General features: G+C 43.8%; 1 protein-coding gene across 8 annotated transcripts in view; it reads left to right on the forward strand.

Moving 5' to 3' along the window:
• FOCAD (focadhesin) overlaps positions 1 to 18,179 on the forward strand; it is a 317,812-nt gene that overhangs the window by 288,947 nt on the left and 10,686 nt on the right. For all 8 annotated transcript variants that reach the window (XM_086685396.1, XM_086685393.1, XM_086685394.1 and 5 more), the window contains 6 exons: positions 3,163 to 3,291; positions 6,142 to 6,257; positions 10,129 to 10,389; positions 11,146 to 11,235; positions 14,451 to 14,628; positions 16,257 to 16,354. In XM_086685396.1, the coding sequence (XP_086541522.1) occupies positions 3,163 to 3,291; positions 6,142 to 6,257; positions 10,129 to 10,389; positions 11,146 to 11,235; positions 14,451 to 14,628; positions 16,257 to 16,354 (872 nt within the window). The remainder of the gene's footprint in view (positions 1 to 3,162; positions 3,292 to 6,141; positions 6,258 to 10,128; positions 10,390 to 11,145; positions 11,236 to 14,450; positions 14,629 to 16,256; positions 16,355 to 18,179) is intronic.

Below are 18,179 nucleotides of genomic sequence, written 5' to 3' on the forward strand. Positions count from 1 at the left end.
TTGCTGAGAGTTTTTTATCATGAATGGGTGTTGGATTTTGTCAGATGCTTTTTCTGCGTCTATTGATATTGTTTGTGTGATTTTCTTTGTTAGCGATTACTGATGTGATGGGTTATATCAGTCGATTTTTGAATGGTGAGCCAGCCTTGAATATCTGGAATAAACCTCACTTGGTCATAGTTTATAATTCTCTTTATACATTGTTAGATTTATTTTGCTAATATCTTGTTAAGGATTTCTGCATCTGTGTTCATGAGAGATATCGGTCTGGAGGTTTCTTGTTTTATCTTGGTCTAGTTTAGTACTAGGGCAATGCTATCCTCAGAATAAGTTAGGAGTATTCCCTGTGCTTCTGTTTTTTGAAAGAGAAATTAGTATAATTAGTATACGGAAGAATTAGTGTAATTTCTTCCTTAAATAGTTGGTATAATTCGGTGAACCCACCTGGGCTTGATACGATCCATTTTGGAAGGTTATTAATTTTTTTTAATGTATAATTTTTTTTAAAGCATATGTTCAATAGTGTTATGTTTATTCACATTATTGTGAAACCAATCTTTTTCATCATGCAGAACTGAAATTCTATACCCATTAAATAATACCCTTTCTCCCTCCCCATAATCTCTGGTAGACACCATTCTATTTCCTGGTTTTGGGTTGTTTTTTTTTTTAAGTTTATTGATTTATTTTGAGAGAGAGAGAGAGAGAGAGAGAGAGAGGGAATCCCAAGCAGGTTTTGCACTGTCAGGGTGGAGCCCGATGCGGGGCTCGAACTCACGAACCACGAGGTCATGACCTGAGCCTAAACCAAGAGTCAGACACTTAACTGACTGAGCCACCCTATTTTCTGTTTCTATTAACATTGACTACTTAGGTACCTGATATAAATGGAATCATACGGTATTTGTTTTGTTGTGACTGAGCTATTTCACTTAGCATAGTGTCTTCAAGATTCATTTATGCTATAATGTCTGACAGGATTTCCTTACTTTTTAATGTTGAAATTAATTTGTATATATATGGTATACAGATTGTGAGTGTTCCACAAGATGAGCAAACATTTCTTAGAAATTTCCACTTGATAAACAAGCAATGCTTGCCATATGAGTAGTACGTGACGCTGAAAATCACATGATCACAACTGAGACAGTGATTCTTGAAATTCACTTTGATATACACGTGCTTTGGATTATAAGCATGTTTCCTGAATGGACTATGCTTGCAAACTAAGGTTTTACTGTATGTGTATATACATATATATGTATATACACACATATGTACACATTATGTATTTTGCTTATGTACACATAAGCACATTTTGCTTATCCATTTACCCATTGATTGATATTTGGGTTGCTTCTACTTCTTGGCTGTTGTGAATAGTACTACTGTGAACACTGGTGTAAAAACATCTCTTCAAGATCCTGCTTTCAGTTCTTTGGAGTATAGACCCAGAATTCTATTTTTGATTTTTCGAGGAGCCATCATACTGTTTTCCATAGCCGTTCTACCATTTTATAATCTCACCAACAGTACACAGCGGTTCCAATCTCTCCACATCTTCACCGACAATTGTGGAGTGTTAAATAACTTCCAAGATGTTATTTAAATTCAAGTTAGTTAATATATAGTGTAGTATGGGTTTCAGGAGTAGGATTCATTGATTCATCACTTTCATACATCACCCAGTGCTCATCACAACAAGTGCCCTCCTTAATACCCATTCCCCCACCCACCTCCCCTTTCTTTCCTTTTTCTTTAAAAAAAAAAAAAATAGCCATCCTAATGGATGTGAGTGAAGTGATATCTTACGCGGTTTGATTTGCATCTCTCTAATGCTAAGTGATGTTGAGCATCTTTTCATATTTTTATTGGTCATTTTTGTATCCTCTCTAGAAAAACTCTCCCTCTGCTTCTCCTTCCCCATATGCAGCATCTGCTGGTTCTGCTTCTCCTCTTTCTCTGTGCTTCTCCTTTCTGCAGCTGTTTGTCCTTTTACAGACTTTGCCCAGCTTCTGTTTCCCTCTGTCCAGTCTCTCCTGATTCTGCTGTCTTTTCTGCCTCAGCTACTACTGCTCCTGTGCTTCTCCTTTTTATGGTGTTTGTCCTTTTGCCGATTCTGCACCCACGTCTGCTTCCCCCGTGTTCAGTGCCTGCTGATTCTGCTGCCTTGTCTGCCTCAGCTTCTCCCTTTTCCCTTGCTTCTCCTTTCTCCAGCTGTTGTGCCTTTTGCTGACTCTGCCCCACCTTTGCTTCCCCTCTTTCACTGTCTGCTGATTCTGCTGCTTATCTCCTGATTCTACCCCTGATTATCCTTCTCCTACTGATGCTTTTCCTTTTACTCAGTCTGCTTCTCTTGCTGCTGATGCTGATTTCCCTTCTGCTACATATGTTGATCCGGCTGCTTTTGCTTTTCTCCTTGCTCTTTTACCTTTATACACATCATTTCCGGCTTCCTTCAGACTTCACTCTTACATGGCCCTTCATGGCTCCTCAAACCCTGACTGTGCCTTGTGGCTCCACTCATACCTGCTCTAGTGTCTCATCATTTCAGTTGCAAATTAACCCGCACCTGGGGGAACAAAAAAAGAGTATGTTAAAGCCATAGCCCCATGCCACAGATAGCTGGTCAGCCTATGGATTAGCTGTTACGGAAGGCACTTCCCTCTGGAGCTGTCAGCCGTGGCACAGGCTGGAGAGTGAAAGCGGCAAGTCACATAGTACACAGCACGACCACTGTGGGCCACAGGGATGGAAGGACTTCACGGTCACTAGAAGGGACTATGCCTGACGAGGCGGCAATGACCTCCTCTTCTGGAAGTAGATTGGGGAGTGAGTAATGGCGCAGTAACGTGGATGAGTGACTCTTTTTAGAAAGCTGGATGAAGAGACAAAGAGCGTATGGAGGACAGTCAAGTAGTGACGTGGACCATTTCTGTCCAGACAAGAGGGAAAAACCAGAGGCAAGTGAGGAGGAGAAGAGCAGAGGAAGCAGGGTTTTGTAACGGAGGGGGTTGAGACTGAGAGCACAGAACTGAAGGACCGACCATAGTTGAACATGTGATCCCAAATCCTTTGGCACTGGAAGAAAAGGAGAGCTGGCATTTCCGCCTCTCATGATGCTGCCGGAGCGTTTTACTAGTGCTTCCCTTTCTGTTGCAGGTCCTGAGTCTGTGCCTCCTTCCCTTCTCAAAGTCGTGATGAAACCCATCGCAGCTGTTGGAGAGAGCTACCAGTTCCCCCCCGTGAGCTGGGCCGCGCTCCTCTCGCCACTCATGAGGCTAAACTTCGGTAAATATCAAGTGTTTTCAGGCCTTCGGACTCCGCTTTTAGGACGTGACCTGAAGAGAAAAATAGATTCTGGGTCGCGAGTGACGGCGGCCGGAGAGACCTTTGCGATCGTGAGGTCCGTCGGCTTGGGTGACCGTCTGGGCTCCTTTCCCTGAGTCACTTTATAGGTGGCTGAGGGCGAGGGGGAGGAGTTCCGATGACACGGGCCACACGCACTCACCGAAACGAGACTGGACGGAGGCGGGCCCGTTGCTGGGCCGCGTGGCACAGGTCGTAGAGAGAGCCCGGTTTGATGGTCATTGGACCGCGTTTTCGGAGCTCTGGGATTCAAGGAAGCCCCCCCCCGGGGGAGGGTGGATTTGTTCTCTGTTGCTGTGGTAACAGACCTGGCAGCCTGAAGCTGCTTGAAGCTGTACAGATGTATCGGCTTGGAGTTCTGTGGGTCCGAGGGCCAGCGTGGCTCCCGCCGGGCCAAAATCAAAGTATCGGCAGAACAGCATCCTTCCCTGGATGCCCTGGGGAGCGCTACGGCCTGAGCGATTTCGTCCCCCCGAAACTCACGTGTCGACATCCTGATCCCCGGTGTGATGCTATTGGGAGGTGGCGCTTGGGGAGGTGATCAGCTTGTGACTGTGGAGCCCTCATGAATGGGATTGTTGCCCTTTATAAAAGAGGCCCCACCGCGCTCCCTTGCCCCTTCCACGGTGCGAGGACATGGCTAGAACTGGCCGTCGGCAGCCGGGAAAGCGGTCCCGCCCGAGCCCCCCATGATGGCACCCTGATCTTGGGCTGCCAGCTGCCAGGGCTGTGAGAAATCAGTTTCTGTGGTTTATAAACCACCGAGTCTGTGATGTATTGGGATAGCAGTCCGAACAGAGTGAGACAGGGAGAATCCATTTCTTTCGCGCTTCTAGAGGCTGCCCACGTGCCTTGGCTTGCCATCCCCCATGCTTCATCTGCAGAACCCGTGTGGGAGGGCCAGAGCCTTTTCACGCTGTCCCCTTTCCGGTGCTCTACAACCAGGAAGGGTTTTCTGCATCAAAGACTCGTGTGATTCATGGGTCCCTTTGCACGGTCCAGGGTAACCTCCCCATCTCTCGTCCTTATTCCCAATCACATCTGAGAAGCTCCTTTGCCGAGCAAGGTAACATGTTCCCAGGTTCCAGGGATTAGGATGTAGGCATCTTTGAGGGCCGTTATTCTGTCTACCACAGATTCTTTGTGATGAGAGGTAGAGGGAATGCACACCCCAGCAACCTCTTTTGTGGAGTTAGTATATGCACATTTAATCCCATGTACATCCCCCCACCCCCTGCCGGCCCCGATCTCAAGAAAAAGTGGCATTGGTCGGGGGGGGGGGGACAATTTTTTAACAATGCTATAATATCTTGTGTGTGTGTGTATGTGTGTGTGTGTGTGTGTGTGTGTTTGCCTACTATTGTTTACAGTACGGTGCTCACGATATACAGAACGCCTCATAAACCATAATTTATATGCAGCTGAGAGGTTGCTCAAAGATGATTCTGACTCTGTACAGTTTTTCACTTAAATGCTTTCAGTTGAACCTAATACCTGTGTAAGATATGGCGTCACCGATACCGTGTTTCTGGAGATTTCATGAAAAATTTTGTTCTCCTGGGGCGCCTGGGTGGCTCAGTCGGTTGAGCGTCCGATTTCAGCTCAGGTCAGGATCTCGCAGTTTGTGAGTTCGAGCCCCACGTCAGGCTCTGTGCTGACAGCTCAGAGCCTGGAGCCTGTTTCAGATTCTGTGTCTCCCTCTCTCTGCCCCTTCCCTGCTCTGTCTCTCTCTGTCTCTCAAAAATTAAAAAAAAAAAAATTGTGTTCTCCTGAGCCTCCCCCTACTTTTGTATGCTGTATTAAAAATGTTTATGTTTTAGTAAAAATCCTTAGAAAAAAGAAGAAAAGGGGTTGGGAAAACACGTGTGCTGATGGGGATCAGGCTACTAAAAGGACTCGATCACTGGGGAATGTGGCAACATTTTTAAGTCCTTCCAGACCTAAACGGATTTTTCTATGAACTGAATGCAAGGTAGAAGGAGAGGAAAACAGAGGCAAAGCGTTTTAGCTCGTGTTTTCTCAAATTTTTCATGGTATTTGATTATTTAGTTTTCTTTTTTTTATTTTTATTTTTATTTTTATTTTTATTTTTATTTTTATTTTTTTATTTTTTTATTTATTTATTTATTTATTTATTTATTTATTTTGAGAGAGAGAGCACGAGCGGTGCAGGGGCAGATGGAGAAGGAGACACAGAATCCGAATTATTTAGTTTTCTTTTTTTTATTTTTATTTTTATTTTTATTTTTATTTTTATTTATTTATTTAGTTATTTATTTATTTATTTATTTATTTATTTATTTATTTATTTATTTATTTATTTTGAGAGAGAGAGCACGAGCGGGGCAGGGGCAGATGGAGAAGGAGACACAGAATCCGAAGCAGGCTCCAGGCGCTGAGCTGTCAGCACAGAGCCCGACGTGGGGCTCGAACCCACAAACCATGAGATCATGACCTGAGCCGAAGTCAGATGCTTAACCGACTAAACCACCCAGGCAGGCGCCCCTTGATTATTTAGGTTTCTTGGGACACCGGAAGAGAAATTTCCCAAGCTAGATCATGGCCCTTGCCAGTTCCAAGGCTTAACCTGCTGCTGCCTGTGGGCACATTCTTTGACTCACAATGAAAAGGTCACTTGAAATACCTTTCGGTTTACTCACGTTCTGTTACTTGTAGATGTCACACAAGCAGAGGCTTTGATTTAAGACATGGAAGCCTGAAAAGGAATCCGAGAAGGAGCTGTGTTACCAATACTCTCTTCTTCTCTTTCAGGAGAAGAAATACAGCAGCTGTGCCTGGAAATTATGGTGACGCAGGCGCAATCATCCCAGAATGCAGCTGCGCTGTTGGGACTGTGGGTGATGCCACCACTGATCCATAGTCTGAGTGTATGTAGCAATTAAGGGTGTTGGGCAACAGGAGGATCTGGTTCTTTGGGGAAAGATTAACGTTCATCTGGGCGTATGTTCTCAAAGTCAAAGAGTGGCCAGATGTGATTTTGTAAAAATTGGGGGCTTGGCAATAGCTGGCCAGCAGATGGGAAGATTGTGACGCAGAACTCTGCCCCAGCCGTCGACATTCATGCTTTCAGCTCCCCTTGATTATGAAAAAGGAAAATATGGTCAGAGATACGAAAGTTCCTTTCTCAAGATCCTCCAGCTAGAAAGTGATGGAGTTATGAGAGCCTAGGTTTATTTATATGGTATACAATATCATATAAATGATATTCATTGGTTTTGGTTTTGTTTGTTTCTTTTTGAGAGAGAGAGAAAGAGAGCGAGCATGTGCATGTGAGTAGGGGAGGGGCAGGGGGAACAGAGAATCCAAAGCGAGCTCTGTGCTGATGGCAGAGAGCCCGATGCGGGGCTCGAACTCATGAGCCACAAGATCGTGACCTGAACCAAAGTTGGATGCTCAACCAACTGAGCCACCCTGGTGCCCCTGATATTTAGGAGGTATTAAGAAACAGGCAAATCCAATATGATCCCTCCCTTTCACAGAAAAGACAGCAATTCAGGTGAGCCTTGAAGGCTTGGTAGGATCTCATCAAGCATCAAGTTAGAGACACGGGGCATGTAGGTGGGAGGGTGTAAGAAACATCTCTGCCAGCGTGTTGGGCTTGAACAAAGCGCTGAGGAAGAAGTGACCTAGCCTGGTATCTACGACAGAAAGAGGGAGCCAGCACCTTCCAGGGTACAGGCCAAGGGTAAGTAGGAAGAATGGGATAAGATGGCTTAAAGAAAAGCAATTAGTAAATTGTATAATTTTGAGTATATTCTAAGGTGGGACAAGAAAAACCACACTCCATGATCCCTTAGAGGTTTACCAATTGATCGTAAGTTAAATGACCTCTTCTATTCAGGAGGCTTTAGTTCTTTGAGAATTTTGCCAAGCTCTTGTATTAGTTCCTCAGTCTTTTACCTTCAGTTCCTGTTGGGTACTTTTTTTCTTTTAAGCTCTGCTTCGTATTCTAATTCTCTTCCACTGAAGGGAGACGTGACTGAGGTCTGCATCCTTTGCGTCAGCAGCTGTCATGAGCTGTCTGCTCCAAGCACGTCCCGTGTAGCCGCCATTACTGAGTAGTGGCCACGTACCTGCGACTTGTAAGCACTCAGTGAGCACTTCCTGACATCAGACTGAATCTGTCTTCGACCCTGACACACAAGTGTTTTTTACATCTTCGAGTTATAATTTATATTGCATAACATATGGCTATTTTAAATGTACAGTTTGATGGGTTCTGGTACATTTGTACATTTTTATCCATCACCAATATTTCCATCACCCCCAGAAAGTTCCGTCGTGCCAACCTGGAGACAATCCCTGCTCCCAGTCTCAGACCCAGGCTACTGCTGATCTGCTTTTAGTCTCTATAATTTTTCCCTTTTTTTTTTTTTTTTTTGAAAGGAAGAAGGAGAGCGCATGAATGGGGGAAGGGGGGTGGGGAAGAGAGAGAGAGAGAGAGAGAGAGAGAGAGAGAGAGAGAGAAAATCCCAAGCAGGCTTCACACCCAGTGCAGAGCCTGATGTCAGGCTCTTACGACTGTGAGATCATGACCTGAGCCAAAATCAAGAGTTGGACCCTTAACCAACTGAGCCACCCAGGTGCCCCTCTAATTTTTCCTTTTTTAAACAACTTTCATATAAACTTAAATTTCATGTAAACTTTAGAAATTCTTTAGAGTGGAATCATACAATATGAAGTCTTTTGTGCCCAGCTTATTCCGCTTGTGAGAAGTAGATTTTATTGTTTCCAGTTTACAGGTTGATAAACTGAGGCAAATTGGGATCAAACAAAGTTTATGTAGCTAATATCTGGAAGTGAGTCTGGCTGACTCCAAAGTCCGTGTCTCAGACACTGTTCTATTAACTCCTCTTTTCTTTTGAACCAGGTAGAACTTGAACAGCCTGTTTTGTTTACCTCAAAAATCTTTCTAGAATTCAGTTATCCTTCCACTTCTCTTTCAGATCTGTTACTTTTTGGCATTTGTCTTTGAGAATGGACTTTTCTTAACATCGTTGTTAATTAACAAATTAAGTTGGTGAATTCATTTTCTTAATTATATACCTTGTCTTTTTAAAAAAACGATTGGAGGGCGCCTCGATGGATCCGTTGGTTAAGCGTCCGACTTTGGCTCAGGTCATGATCTCACAGCCCATGAGTTTGAGCCCCGCAATCAGGCTCTGTGCTGACAGCTCAGAGCCCGGAGCCTGTTTCAGATTCTGTGTCTCCTTCTCTCTATGACCCTCCCCTGCTCATGCTCTGTGTGTCTCTCTCTCCCTCAAACATAAGCAAACATTAAAAAAAAATTTAAATAACAGTTGCCAAAGGCTTAAGATGACAATGTTATCCTTGAATTACATAATCTTTGGAACTAGTTTTTAACCACAGATAATTTCAGGATTCTCCATATTATAACTGGAGCCTCGCCTAAAAATCATAGGGTGTTGCAAAAAAGATACATATTGTGTTTATCTGCAATCATCAGAAAGTTAAGGGTGTTTTCTTTCATTAACATTGTTGCAAGTAGTTTCTTTTTGCACTGGTATTGCTAAAAGTTGCTATTTTAAATCCTCTCTGCAGCACTAATTTAGGACAACTATGCCAGATTAAATTGTTTCATACTGGTTTATTTAGGGGTTCCATTTTCACTCCTCAGTAGGTGTTCTGTATTTCTCATATGCTTCTTCGCTCATTAATTCACCCAGTTCTGAAGGATTACTGAGTGTTACCTTGATCAGCCAACCATCTTCATACCAAGATTTGTTGACAAGTCCTGTATTTTCTGCAAAAGCTTCATCAATTTCAGTTACTTGTCCTGATAGAGAATAGAGTTCACTAGCAGCTTGCACACTTTTCAAAGCACCAAACTCTTCTTGTTCAATCTTGTCCCCACTTCAGGCACGCGACGGTAAACAGCATCTCACAAAGTGTCCTGTGCAAAACTGCTGATTCCCACTGTTCCAATGCCATTTTCTGTTGTTATGCATTCATGTTTGTCTGTGGATTTACGCGCCGATAGCAGAACGGAGCAGGTGCTCTGTGTCCGGTCCGCCCCCGCCCTCAGCCCCCAGGGCCGGGACAGGCCGCATGCTCCGCCCGTTTCGAAGAATTTTTGAAGCCTCCTCTCTTAACGTCTCTGACACAGAGCTCTTTTTAACCATGCGCCTTTCCGGCCCTCATGACCTCCAGCATGCCACGGGTCAGTTCTACGTGTTCAGCTGCTGCTCCTCTTTGGTCAAAAATGGTTCTGGCATGCCAGTTCTCCTTATCTTCTTATGCTTCCTAGAAGAAGAAATTAATAATATCAGATACTCTGGCCAGTCGATTTCCTGCAGATGAGGCTTTCATGTCCAGGATTTATTTTATTATTATTATTTTTTTTTTTTTTTTTTTTTTTTTTTGCCAGAGAATGTGACCTTTTAAGACTAAATAGCAACTGTCAAGTACTTTCAAAAGTTAGCATTTTGTTCCCCTCCCCAAAACAATCCCGGGCTTAAGCTGAGTGGTTCCCAGATGGATTGGCAGATACCGTATATACACAAGTTGCCCCGGACCACAGGTCACTGCAGTGGCCACAATCGCAGGCAGCGGTGGCCCACTGGACCGTGAAGCTGGGGGGAAATGAGGGGCAGGGAAGTAACCTTGAACCTTTCATCTCTCAATGTGCCCTCAAACACAGGGGTGACCTTGAGGTTTTAAACCCTGCAAGCCCAGACTTGGCCCGTTTCTTCCTGACCTCTTTTGGTTTGCTTCCAGTTGAACGTCAAGAAATACCTCCTGGTTTCTACACCTCTGTGGATAAAACACGTCTCAGACGAACAGATGGCGGGTTTTGTTGAAAACTTAATGGTGGCGGTGTTTAAAACGGCTTCCCCACTTCCCAATCCCGAGTTATGCATGAGTGCCTTACAGGGCCTGAGTCAGGCCATGAAACTGCCCAGCCCTGCCCACCACCTCTGGAGTCTGCTCTGCGAAGCCACCGGGAAGATTTTTGACCTTCTGCCAAAGAAGATTCGGGTGAGGAACAAAAATATTTACATTCCTGACCATTTATGTTTGGGATTTTTTTTAAGCCCTTTTGGCAAAGCAGGGAGGTGTATGTTTTAAGAATGTGGTGGGAAGGCTAGGAAGAAAATAACCGCATTTTGCACTAAGAATGTGTTTGCTTCCAAGATCTAAATTGAGGTTGAATATTTAGAACCAACGTTTTGAGCAAGCTTAGAAACGGGTTAACCAGTGCTACACCAGGAAATATGCGGCCAGGCCTTTTACCAGATGCCTGTCGGAGACGAACAAGCACAGAAACCCTTACGCGTTAGACCTGGAGAATCTCTGAGCATGTTGTCCAATATATGACTTCTATCAAGTGACGCAATATATTTCTGAATTATTTAACTTCTTTGCAGCTTTACGAAGAAGTTAAAAATCTGTGTGGAATGATGGATTCTGATAAGGAGAAAAAGTGCAGCCAAACAAAATAATAGGAAAGATTGTGTCGTTGCTGCTGTTTTAAAGTAAGCTCTATGCGCAACGTGGGGCTTGAACTCAAGACCCTAGGTCAAGTATCATGTGGTCTACTGACTGAGCCAGCCAGGTTGCCCCGGAAAGATGGGTTTTTTTAGTGCCAAAAACTGGCCATATGTTCTGGTTTGATTAAAATCTCAGAGACTACTGTTCATGGAGATAAGCAAATCTAATAATTTGTCGGAACATTGAGAATATATCTGTTATCTTACGTTGTATTTTGACCTGCTTGTGATTTTTCCTTACCAGAGAAATGATCTAGAGCTATATATCAGCGTAGCAAAATGCCTCTCAGAAATGACAGATGATGAAGCCAATCGAGTTGCCCAGATTACTGAGGTAATAACATATCTCTGTATTTATTTCCATTATTGAAGTGGGACTTACAGTTGAAGAGATGGTTTATCCTTTTTGATTGAAGCTACTTTTGCCTCTTCTTTCTTACTGGATAATTTCAGGAAACTATCCCTGCTTCACTGTGGGGTCTCATGCTCAGCCTCATGGAACGGATGGATAGATAGATGAATGGCTTTTTAACCTACCTAATCCCACTTTGTCAAGAACATTTTAGTGTCACCTGTGGGCAAACGTAAGCGCAGGGCAACGTCTTCAATACCAAATCCAGAAGCATGGGAATATTCTGGCTGAAAAGCTTGCGGTGCGCGGAAACCATGAAGTAGTCTTATTTTTAAATTTATTTTCTCTCACCTGGTACTTATCCTTTTGTAATGAAGAAAGGTGGCTAATTGAAAAACAAGCACCGTTAGCACGGACACAGCTAATGAACAAGTGCTCCTGGTACCCACACCCAAAGGATGAGTGAGTAACATACCAATAAAGTTGCCACATTTAGTTAGCATGATAGATGTCTTATTAGATTTGAATTGCCTGTAAACAATGATTTTTTTTTTTTTTTTAGTATAAGTATATCCCAATGGACATACTTATTCCAATGGCAACCCTGCATACCAGGTAATAGCAAAGGTCTAGAGAATTATGGGCCCTTATCCAGCTGGTGGACCTCTTACCATTTATTTCGCTCAAGATGGCAGGTTCAGTTGAATCCTTGAATTTCTGCATCGTGTAGCACTGATTCTCAAAATGGGGTCCCTTGGACCCAGCAGCATAAGCCTGGGAGCTGACTGGAAGTGAAAATTCTAGAGTCCCACTTCAGGTCTGCTGAGTCAGAGGTGGGGCCCAGGAGTGTGGTTCAACAGTCCCTCCAGGTGATTGTGCTGCATCCTGAGGTTTGAGAACCCCTGCTAGACCATTTGGAATATCAGGTTTTGGAGAGGAGTTGAAGCAAGGACGAACACTATGAGGAAACGCGTGAGAGAAGGAACTATAGAGCCTCACTGGTCGGGTTTGAAATCAGCTCTGTAATTTACTAGCAGTGTGACCTTGGTCACGTTTCATAACCTGCCTCAGTTTCCGCATCTACGAAAGAAAGATAATAGCACCTACCTCCTAGAGTTGGTTTGAGAGTTACAATGACTTAATCCATGTTAAGTTCTTGGAAACATACCTGACCTGAGGCGAGCACTCAGTAATTATTCATTATCCTAATTATCACATTCGTGTAATCTATTACATCCTGTTATTATGATATTCGTGTAATATAGTTGGAAGCAATGCATGTAATTTACTTCGCGGTACCTAGAGCCAAAGGTTGCTGTGGTACTCACCCGGGTTCTTAAAGTACCAGTTAGAACATTTTCACGTTCTAGCGAAAATAAGTTCTATTATTCAATAGTGTTCTGAGGTCCCCAAAAGTGTGTTTTACCGAGGTCCGTGCTTTTTACTCATTTCTGGAAGGAATGGAGGTTAGAATAAGGCAGTGGTGAAAAGCTCAGACCTCCTGGTTTCACTTCTCACTCTGCCAGTGTAGCCACGTGACCTTAACTGAGCAAGTTACTTAACCTCTGTGCTTCCGAAGGGAAGGATGATGGTAGTCGTCTGCATCGGGTGGTGTGAAAATTAAATGGTCAATACAGGGCTTCTCGAACTTGCTGGTCTCAGGAGTACTTCATTGTCTTAAAAGTTGTTGAGGATTCCAAAGGGCTTTGATTTAAATGGGTCCTCTCTTTCAGTAAATCCATTGCATCTCAGTATAAATAAGAATTTTTGAAAACAAAATGAAAAAGTGACATTGTTTTACATTTTTTGCCGATCTGTTTCCTCCATCTGTCCTCTCGTCGAAATTTCTTTAATGTTGACTTCTGGCTGCTGCTTCACTTAATCTGTTGCAATGTTGTTTTGGTGAAGAATGAGGGGGGAAATGTAGCCTCATAGAAATAATGTCGGTAGAAAAGGGAACAGTGTGTCAATAGTTACAGATAATTATGGATTTTTTGTTGTTGTTGATGTTGCAACAAACTCAACAAACCGTGTTTTCTTCGGGGTAGTTGCAGGGTGTAGAATGTGAATTCATGTCAGTGAACTTGACATACTCTGCTATATTAAACTCCATCGGTCTGTCTTGCACTGTGGGTCTTCTCCCCAACGTACGATATTACAAAATCATTTGGAAAATACCGAATCACTGAGTCTTGAAAGTCCTCCACACGTTGATCCATTTCATTATTCCGTATCAAAACATCACGTTGGTTAAAATCCTCAGAAAAGCCTTTTATGCATTGTGAAGCTGCCAACTCATCGTAGCAAATACAGATTTTCCAAAAATCAGATTTTCACGTGAAAGCTCAGGTTTTATCATTGGCAACAAATACTGCCAAGTATTTCCTCGAAGCGACAGGCCCACTTTCTTTGACTGAAAACAACAACGACAATAGCCTGTTAAATACTCAGTCTGAATAACCATAGTTTGTCCATCCTTCGTCCTTGCAGGTCAGTGGTGTTCCATAAAAAACTGGCCGTTTTGAGTTCACAGCGCAAACTCACAAGTGTTTTCCCTGGAGACAACCCTCCTACTTGGGTATGCCGCAGAAAGCCCTTCTGCGGACTTCCTGTTTTATACAGGCTATTAAAAAGATGTGTACTCAAGGGCAAAGGTGTGATGAAACTAATAATTGTCATTGTTTGCAAGAGCATTTTAAATAAAACTTGGTTTTTAAAAAGTTGCAAGTAGCAGCGACAAATACAGCGACTGTTACTGGAGTTTGGGCACTAGTGTGACTATAGTTTGACCCCACAGACCCTTTAAAAGGGTCTTGGGGTCCCTCAGAGGTCTGGGTACCGCACTTTGTGACCTGCTGAGTTAATACACGTTAATGGTGCCTGGCACGTAAGTACCGTGTTTGTTAGTTGTCATTATTATTTGTGTGTTCTTACAAAATATCACCACCGATCAACCCCTGAAATCACTTACGGTTTTTATGAGAAAACGGGAGGTGACATTACAACCTTCCATCTGTACGTACACTTTAAAATCTAGCACACGAGGCAGATAGGTCACACGCTGCAGGAAACGAACAGTTTTAGCATTCGGAATAATAACCCACTTTAAACTCACCCTTTCTGCTTTGCCCTTGCCTCGAGGTTTCATAATGACTTCAGCTAATTTAATAGTAACAGAACAGTTTGCTTTTTTGCAGAGCAGCGTAGAAAAGGCTGCCTTTGTCAGACTGTACTTGGTCTCTCAAGGACGATTCCCCTTGACGGGCTTGACTGATATACTCAGCGTTGCTATTCAGCACCGTGAAAAAGACACACTAGCTTGGATGGTACTGCACGGTTTATACCAAGCCCGGATTGTGAGCCATGCCAACACAGGTAAGGCCAGCCCGGGGCGAACAGCAGAAACCGAAAGATCTGCCTGCCTACCTTCCCCTTTGAGCTATAATTATTTCCTCCACTTCAAAACTAGGTTAATGCTTCTTGACACAGGAGAGCTCTTGTTACCCCCCCCCAAAGAAGAGCACCTTAAGTGGAAAGACCTGTTCCAGCTCCCAACCCCCACCTCGGAGATAGAAATGGATTCCGCTGGTGACTTTCATATTGTCTTTAGCCCTCCGGGCCCTCGAGGATATCAACAAGTTCATCAGGTTGATTCTGCCTGCTTCCATTACCCAAACAGGATGTCAATTGATTCTGCCTCATGTTTTCTTGAGAATGGCCCTTGGGTGGTTATTTACCGAACAAGTAAAAAAAAGAAAAAGAAAACAGCCACAACAAAATTACATCGTTATTCTAGAAGAGAACTTCTCAAGGGTGAGAGGGATAAAATCTGGGCGCCCTGACTGCGTCCTCAAGCCCGAAGCTCTAGGCCTGAAGCTCTCTCTGCTAGTGAATCAGACGGCAGAACTTTTAGACCGTCGTGGACATTTATACTTTAATAGTCATCTGAAAGGGCAGCTCCCCATTTCTCCTCCCACACTTTTGGTCACGTTGCGTGACATCTACGTTCTTTTCTGAATGACGCCCGGCTTCGGTAGATCAGGTAGGACCTGGAAACCCGAGTGCCCCTAGGCAACTTCTGGTTCTGTATCGTCCGTATTTTCCTCATCATCTTGTATCTTCAAGGTTGTGAGTGAAAACTGGCAGGCAGAATTGTAGTGCCCTTTGTGAGACGGTACAGGAAATTTTGATTTGTTCTCCTCTTTGGCAATCGAGATGGTTGTCTCCTATCCGCATTAGAGTCTGCCCAGTGAAAAATGACCCTGTGATGAAAAGCTAGATTTTTTACTCTAAATCAAAAGTGCATTTATCAAGAAGAAATCTACTAGGTGTTCCCAGTGAAACACGAGGATACGCAAAGTGAACTGAACTCAATTTGATAGGGCCTTTGGGTCTAAGTAGCTGGCCTTCCCATTTAATTCTTGTTCTCCTTTTCCTCACTTAAATTTGACAGCCTTCCCAAGTAATCTTTACTGTGCTGGGAATTCTCCTTTTTAAAAAATAAAAAAGGAAAAAAAAATCAATATTTATGCTGGTGTTTGTCCCCCAGTTACTGTATAATAGCTGGCTTTTATTTTTCTTTTTATGTCTTTGGGATAGGCTTTCTCCGGGATTGGGGCATAAAATGGGAACATCTAAGTTAAAGGAAGACCTATAAAAACAACAGTCAACATTACTGACTTGTTGGCATGCCAGATTTCTCCTCGTGTGTTTAATGCTGAGAGAGAAACTCCAATAAGTGCATTTTATCACTAGTGGGGGCGCAGTTTTGAAGAACAGATTACCTTTTGAAAAGAAAGACACAAATACGGTCCCTCTGACACACAGAGCGTCAAAGAACTCTCGCGCAAAATCACAGGTCTCGCGTATTGCAAGAGGATTTGAAACCGTTTCATGGAATCCTCACTGGGTGTTATGCTTTAGTTATGATGGCTATTACTGATGGGTCTTACATTTCATAGGAAAACCGTGGTCTGGTACAAAAACATCCTTTTCTGTTTCAGGCGTGTTGAAGAGAATGGAATGGCTCTTGGAACTGATGGGTTACATCAGAAACCTTGCATACCAGTCTACCTCTGTTCAGAATGTGGCTCTTGATGAGGTACAATCTAGAGGCGTGACCTGGGGCTTTCTTAAAATGTACAACTTATGTTTGCTCTCCCCAAAGACAAAAAAAAAAAAAGGTTGCTACTTGCTTGCTTTCCACGCCCTCCCCCCCCCCCCCCATTCTTTTTATTTTTGGAAAATGATGGTGATAACTCTCCGATGTCACAAGGAAATGGATGTGCTTGCCTGGCTCCCAAAGACTGCTAGGGCTGCCCTTCAAAAAATATTTTCAACAGAAAAAGTTCCTCAACGGGCAGAACACAGAGGACACTAGCTGATGAGGGAACCCAGGGTTCTGTGCCCTTGGCCTTGACCCCACCAAGGAAGGGGGGTACATTTGTACCGGCCCAAAGAATGTCTTCAAACACCTGGTTTGAAGAGGTTCCTGAAGCGTATGCAAGTAATCTGTGTTTGCGCCGATGCTTAATGTGCGTGAGAGGAGTTTCAGCACACCTGTAATATGAAGTGTGACCCAAAAAAGATTCACAACCATTGATAGTAGGTAAATGAAAATAGAAAAGGTTAATGCATAAAAGGAAGACAACACTTTCCACTCTGCTTATTTTCTTGACTTTGCTGCCCACTGTGCATTTTTTAGTAGTAGGTTTTTTTTTTTTTTTCTGTAGGCAAGACTCATTCACAGGTATCCCGCTGACGGTGTGAGTGGCATTTGTATAAGCTGGGATGTTGTTTGAAATGCTCACGAGCTTTGTAGAAGAGTTGGGTATAGACTTGAAATTGTAATCGGTGAGATTATGAATTTTAAGGAAGTAAAGAAGACTTCTTAAGCTTTGTGTTTACCGAGCAGAATCTGTCTTCTTTTCCTTCTGATCTCCTAAGGTTTTGCCAACGTTCTGTTTTCTTGCAGACATCTTTATTTATGTATTTAAAAAAATTGTTTAAAACCTAGAAAATAGGGGCGCCTGGGTGGCGCAGTCGGTTAAGCGTCCGACTTCAGCCAGGTCACGATCTCGCGGTCCGTGAGTTCGAGCCCCGCGTCAGGCTCTGGGCTGATGGCTCAGAGCCTGGAGCCTGTTTCCGATTCTGTGTCTCCCTCTCTCTCTGCCCCTCCCCCGTTCATGTTCTGTCTCTCTCTGTCCCAAAAATAAATAAAACGTTGGAAAAAAAAAAAAACCTAGAAAATACAGATAAACAGGAGTGTCGTTTAAATCACAAGTCGGAGGAGGCCCTTGTTCTCACCATGTCTGTGAGCGTTTAGATTAGTCTCAACGCTAGATGGATGGGTCCTAGACAGATGGTTTGGAATGCTTGTGGAGATATATAGTCTGAGAAAATGGCAGAATAGGAGGACCCTAAGCTCACCTTATCCCACGGACACTGGAGAACACTCACATCAGTGTCGATAGTCCGGGAAATGACCCAAAGGCTGACAGAACAAACTCCTCAACTAAATCTAGAGAAGAGGCCACGCTGAAGAGGGAAGGAGGGGCAGAGACGGGGGTGGGGGCCTAAACAGACCATAGGCATGGAGGGAGCCCACGTGGGGAAGACGAACCCTGGTAACATTTGGCTTTGAAAACTAGAGGGGGCTGATCTCGTGAGTTTAGAGGGGGCTAATTTTGTGAGTTCTTCCAACGAGCAGGACTTAAAGTTTGGGACTTTAAAAATCAGCAGGTGGGGGGCGCCTGGGTGGTTTGGTCGGTTAAGTGTCCAACTTCGGCTCAGGTCATGATCTCGCGGTCCGTGAGTTCGAGCACCGCGTCGGGCTCTGTGCTGACCGCTCAGGGCCTGGAGCCTGTTTCAGATTCTGTGTCTCCCACTCTCTGACCCTCCCCTGTTCATGCTCTCTCTCTGTCTCA

The sequence above is a fragment of the Puma concolor genome, chromosome D4, assembly GCF_028749965.1.
Source record: "Puma concolor isolate L17-30 chromosome D4, mPumCon1.1.hap2, whole genome shotgun sequence".
NCBI classification, from domain to species: Eukaryota; Metazoa; Chordata; class Mammalia; order Carnivora; family Felidae; genus Puma; species Puma concolor.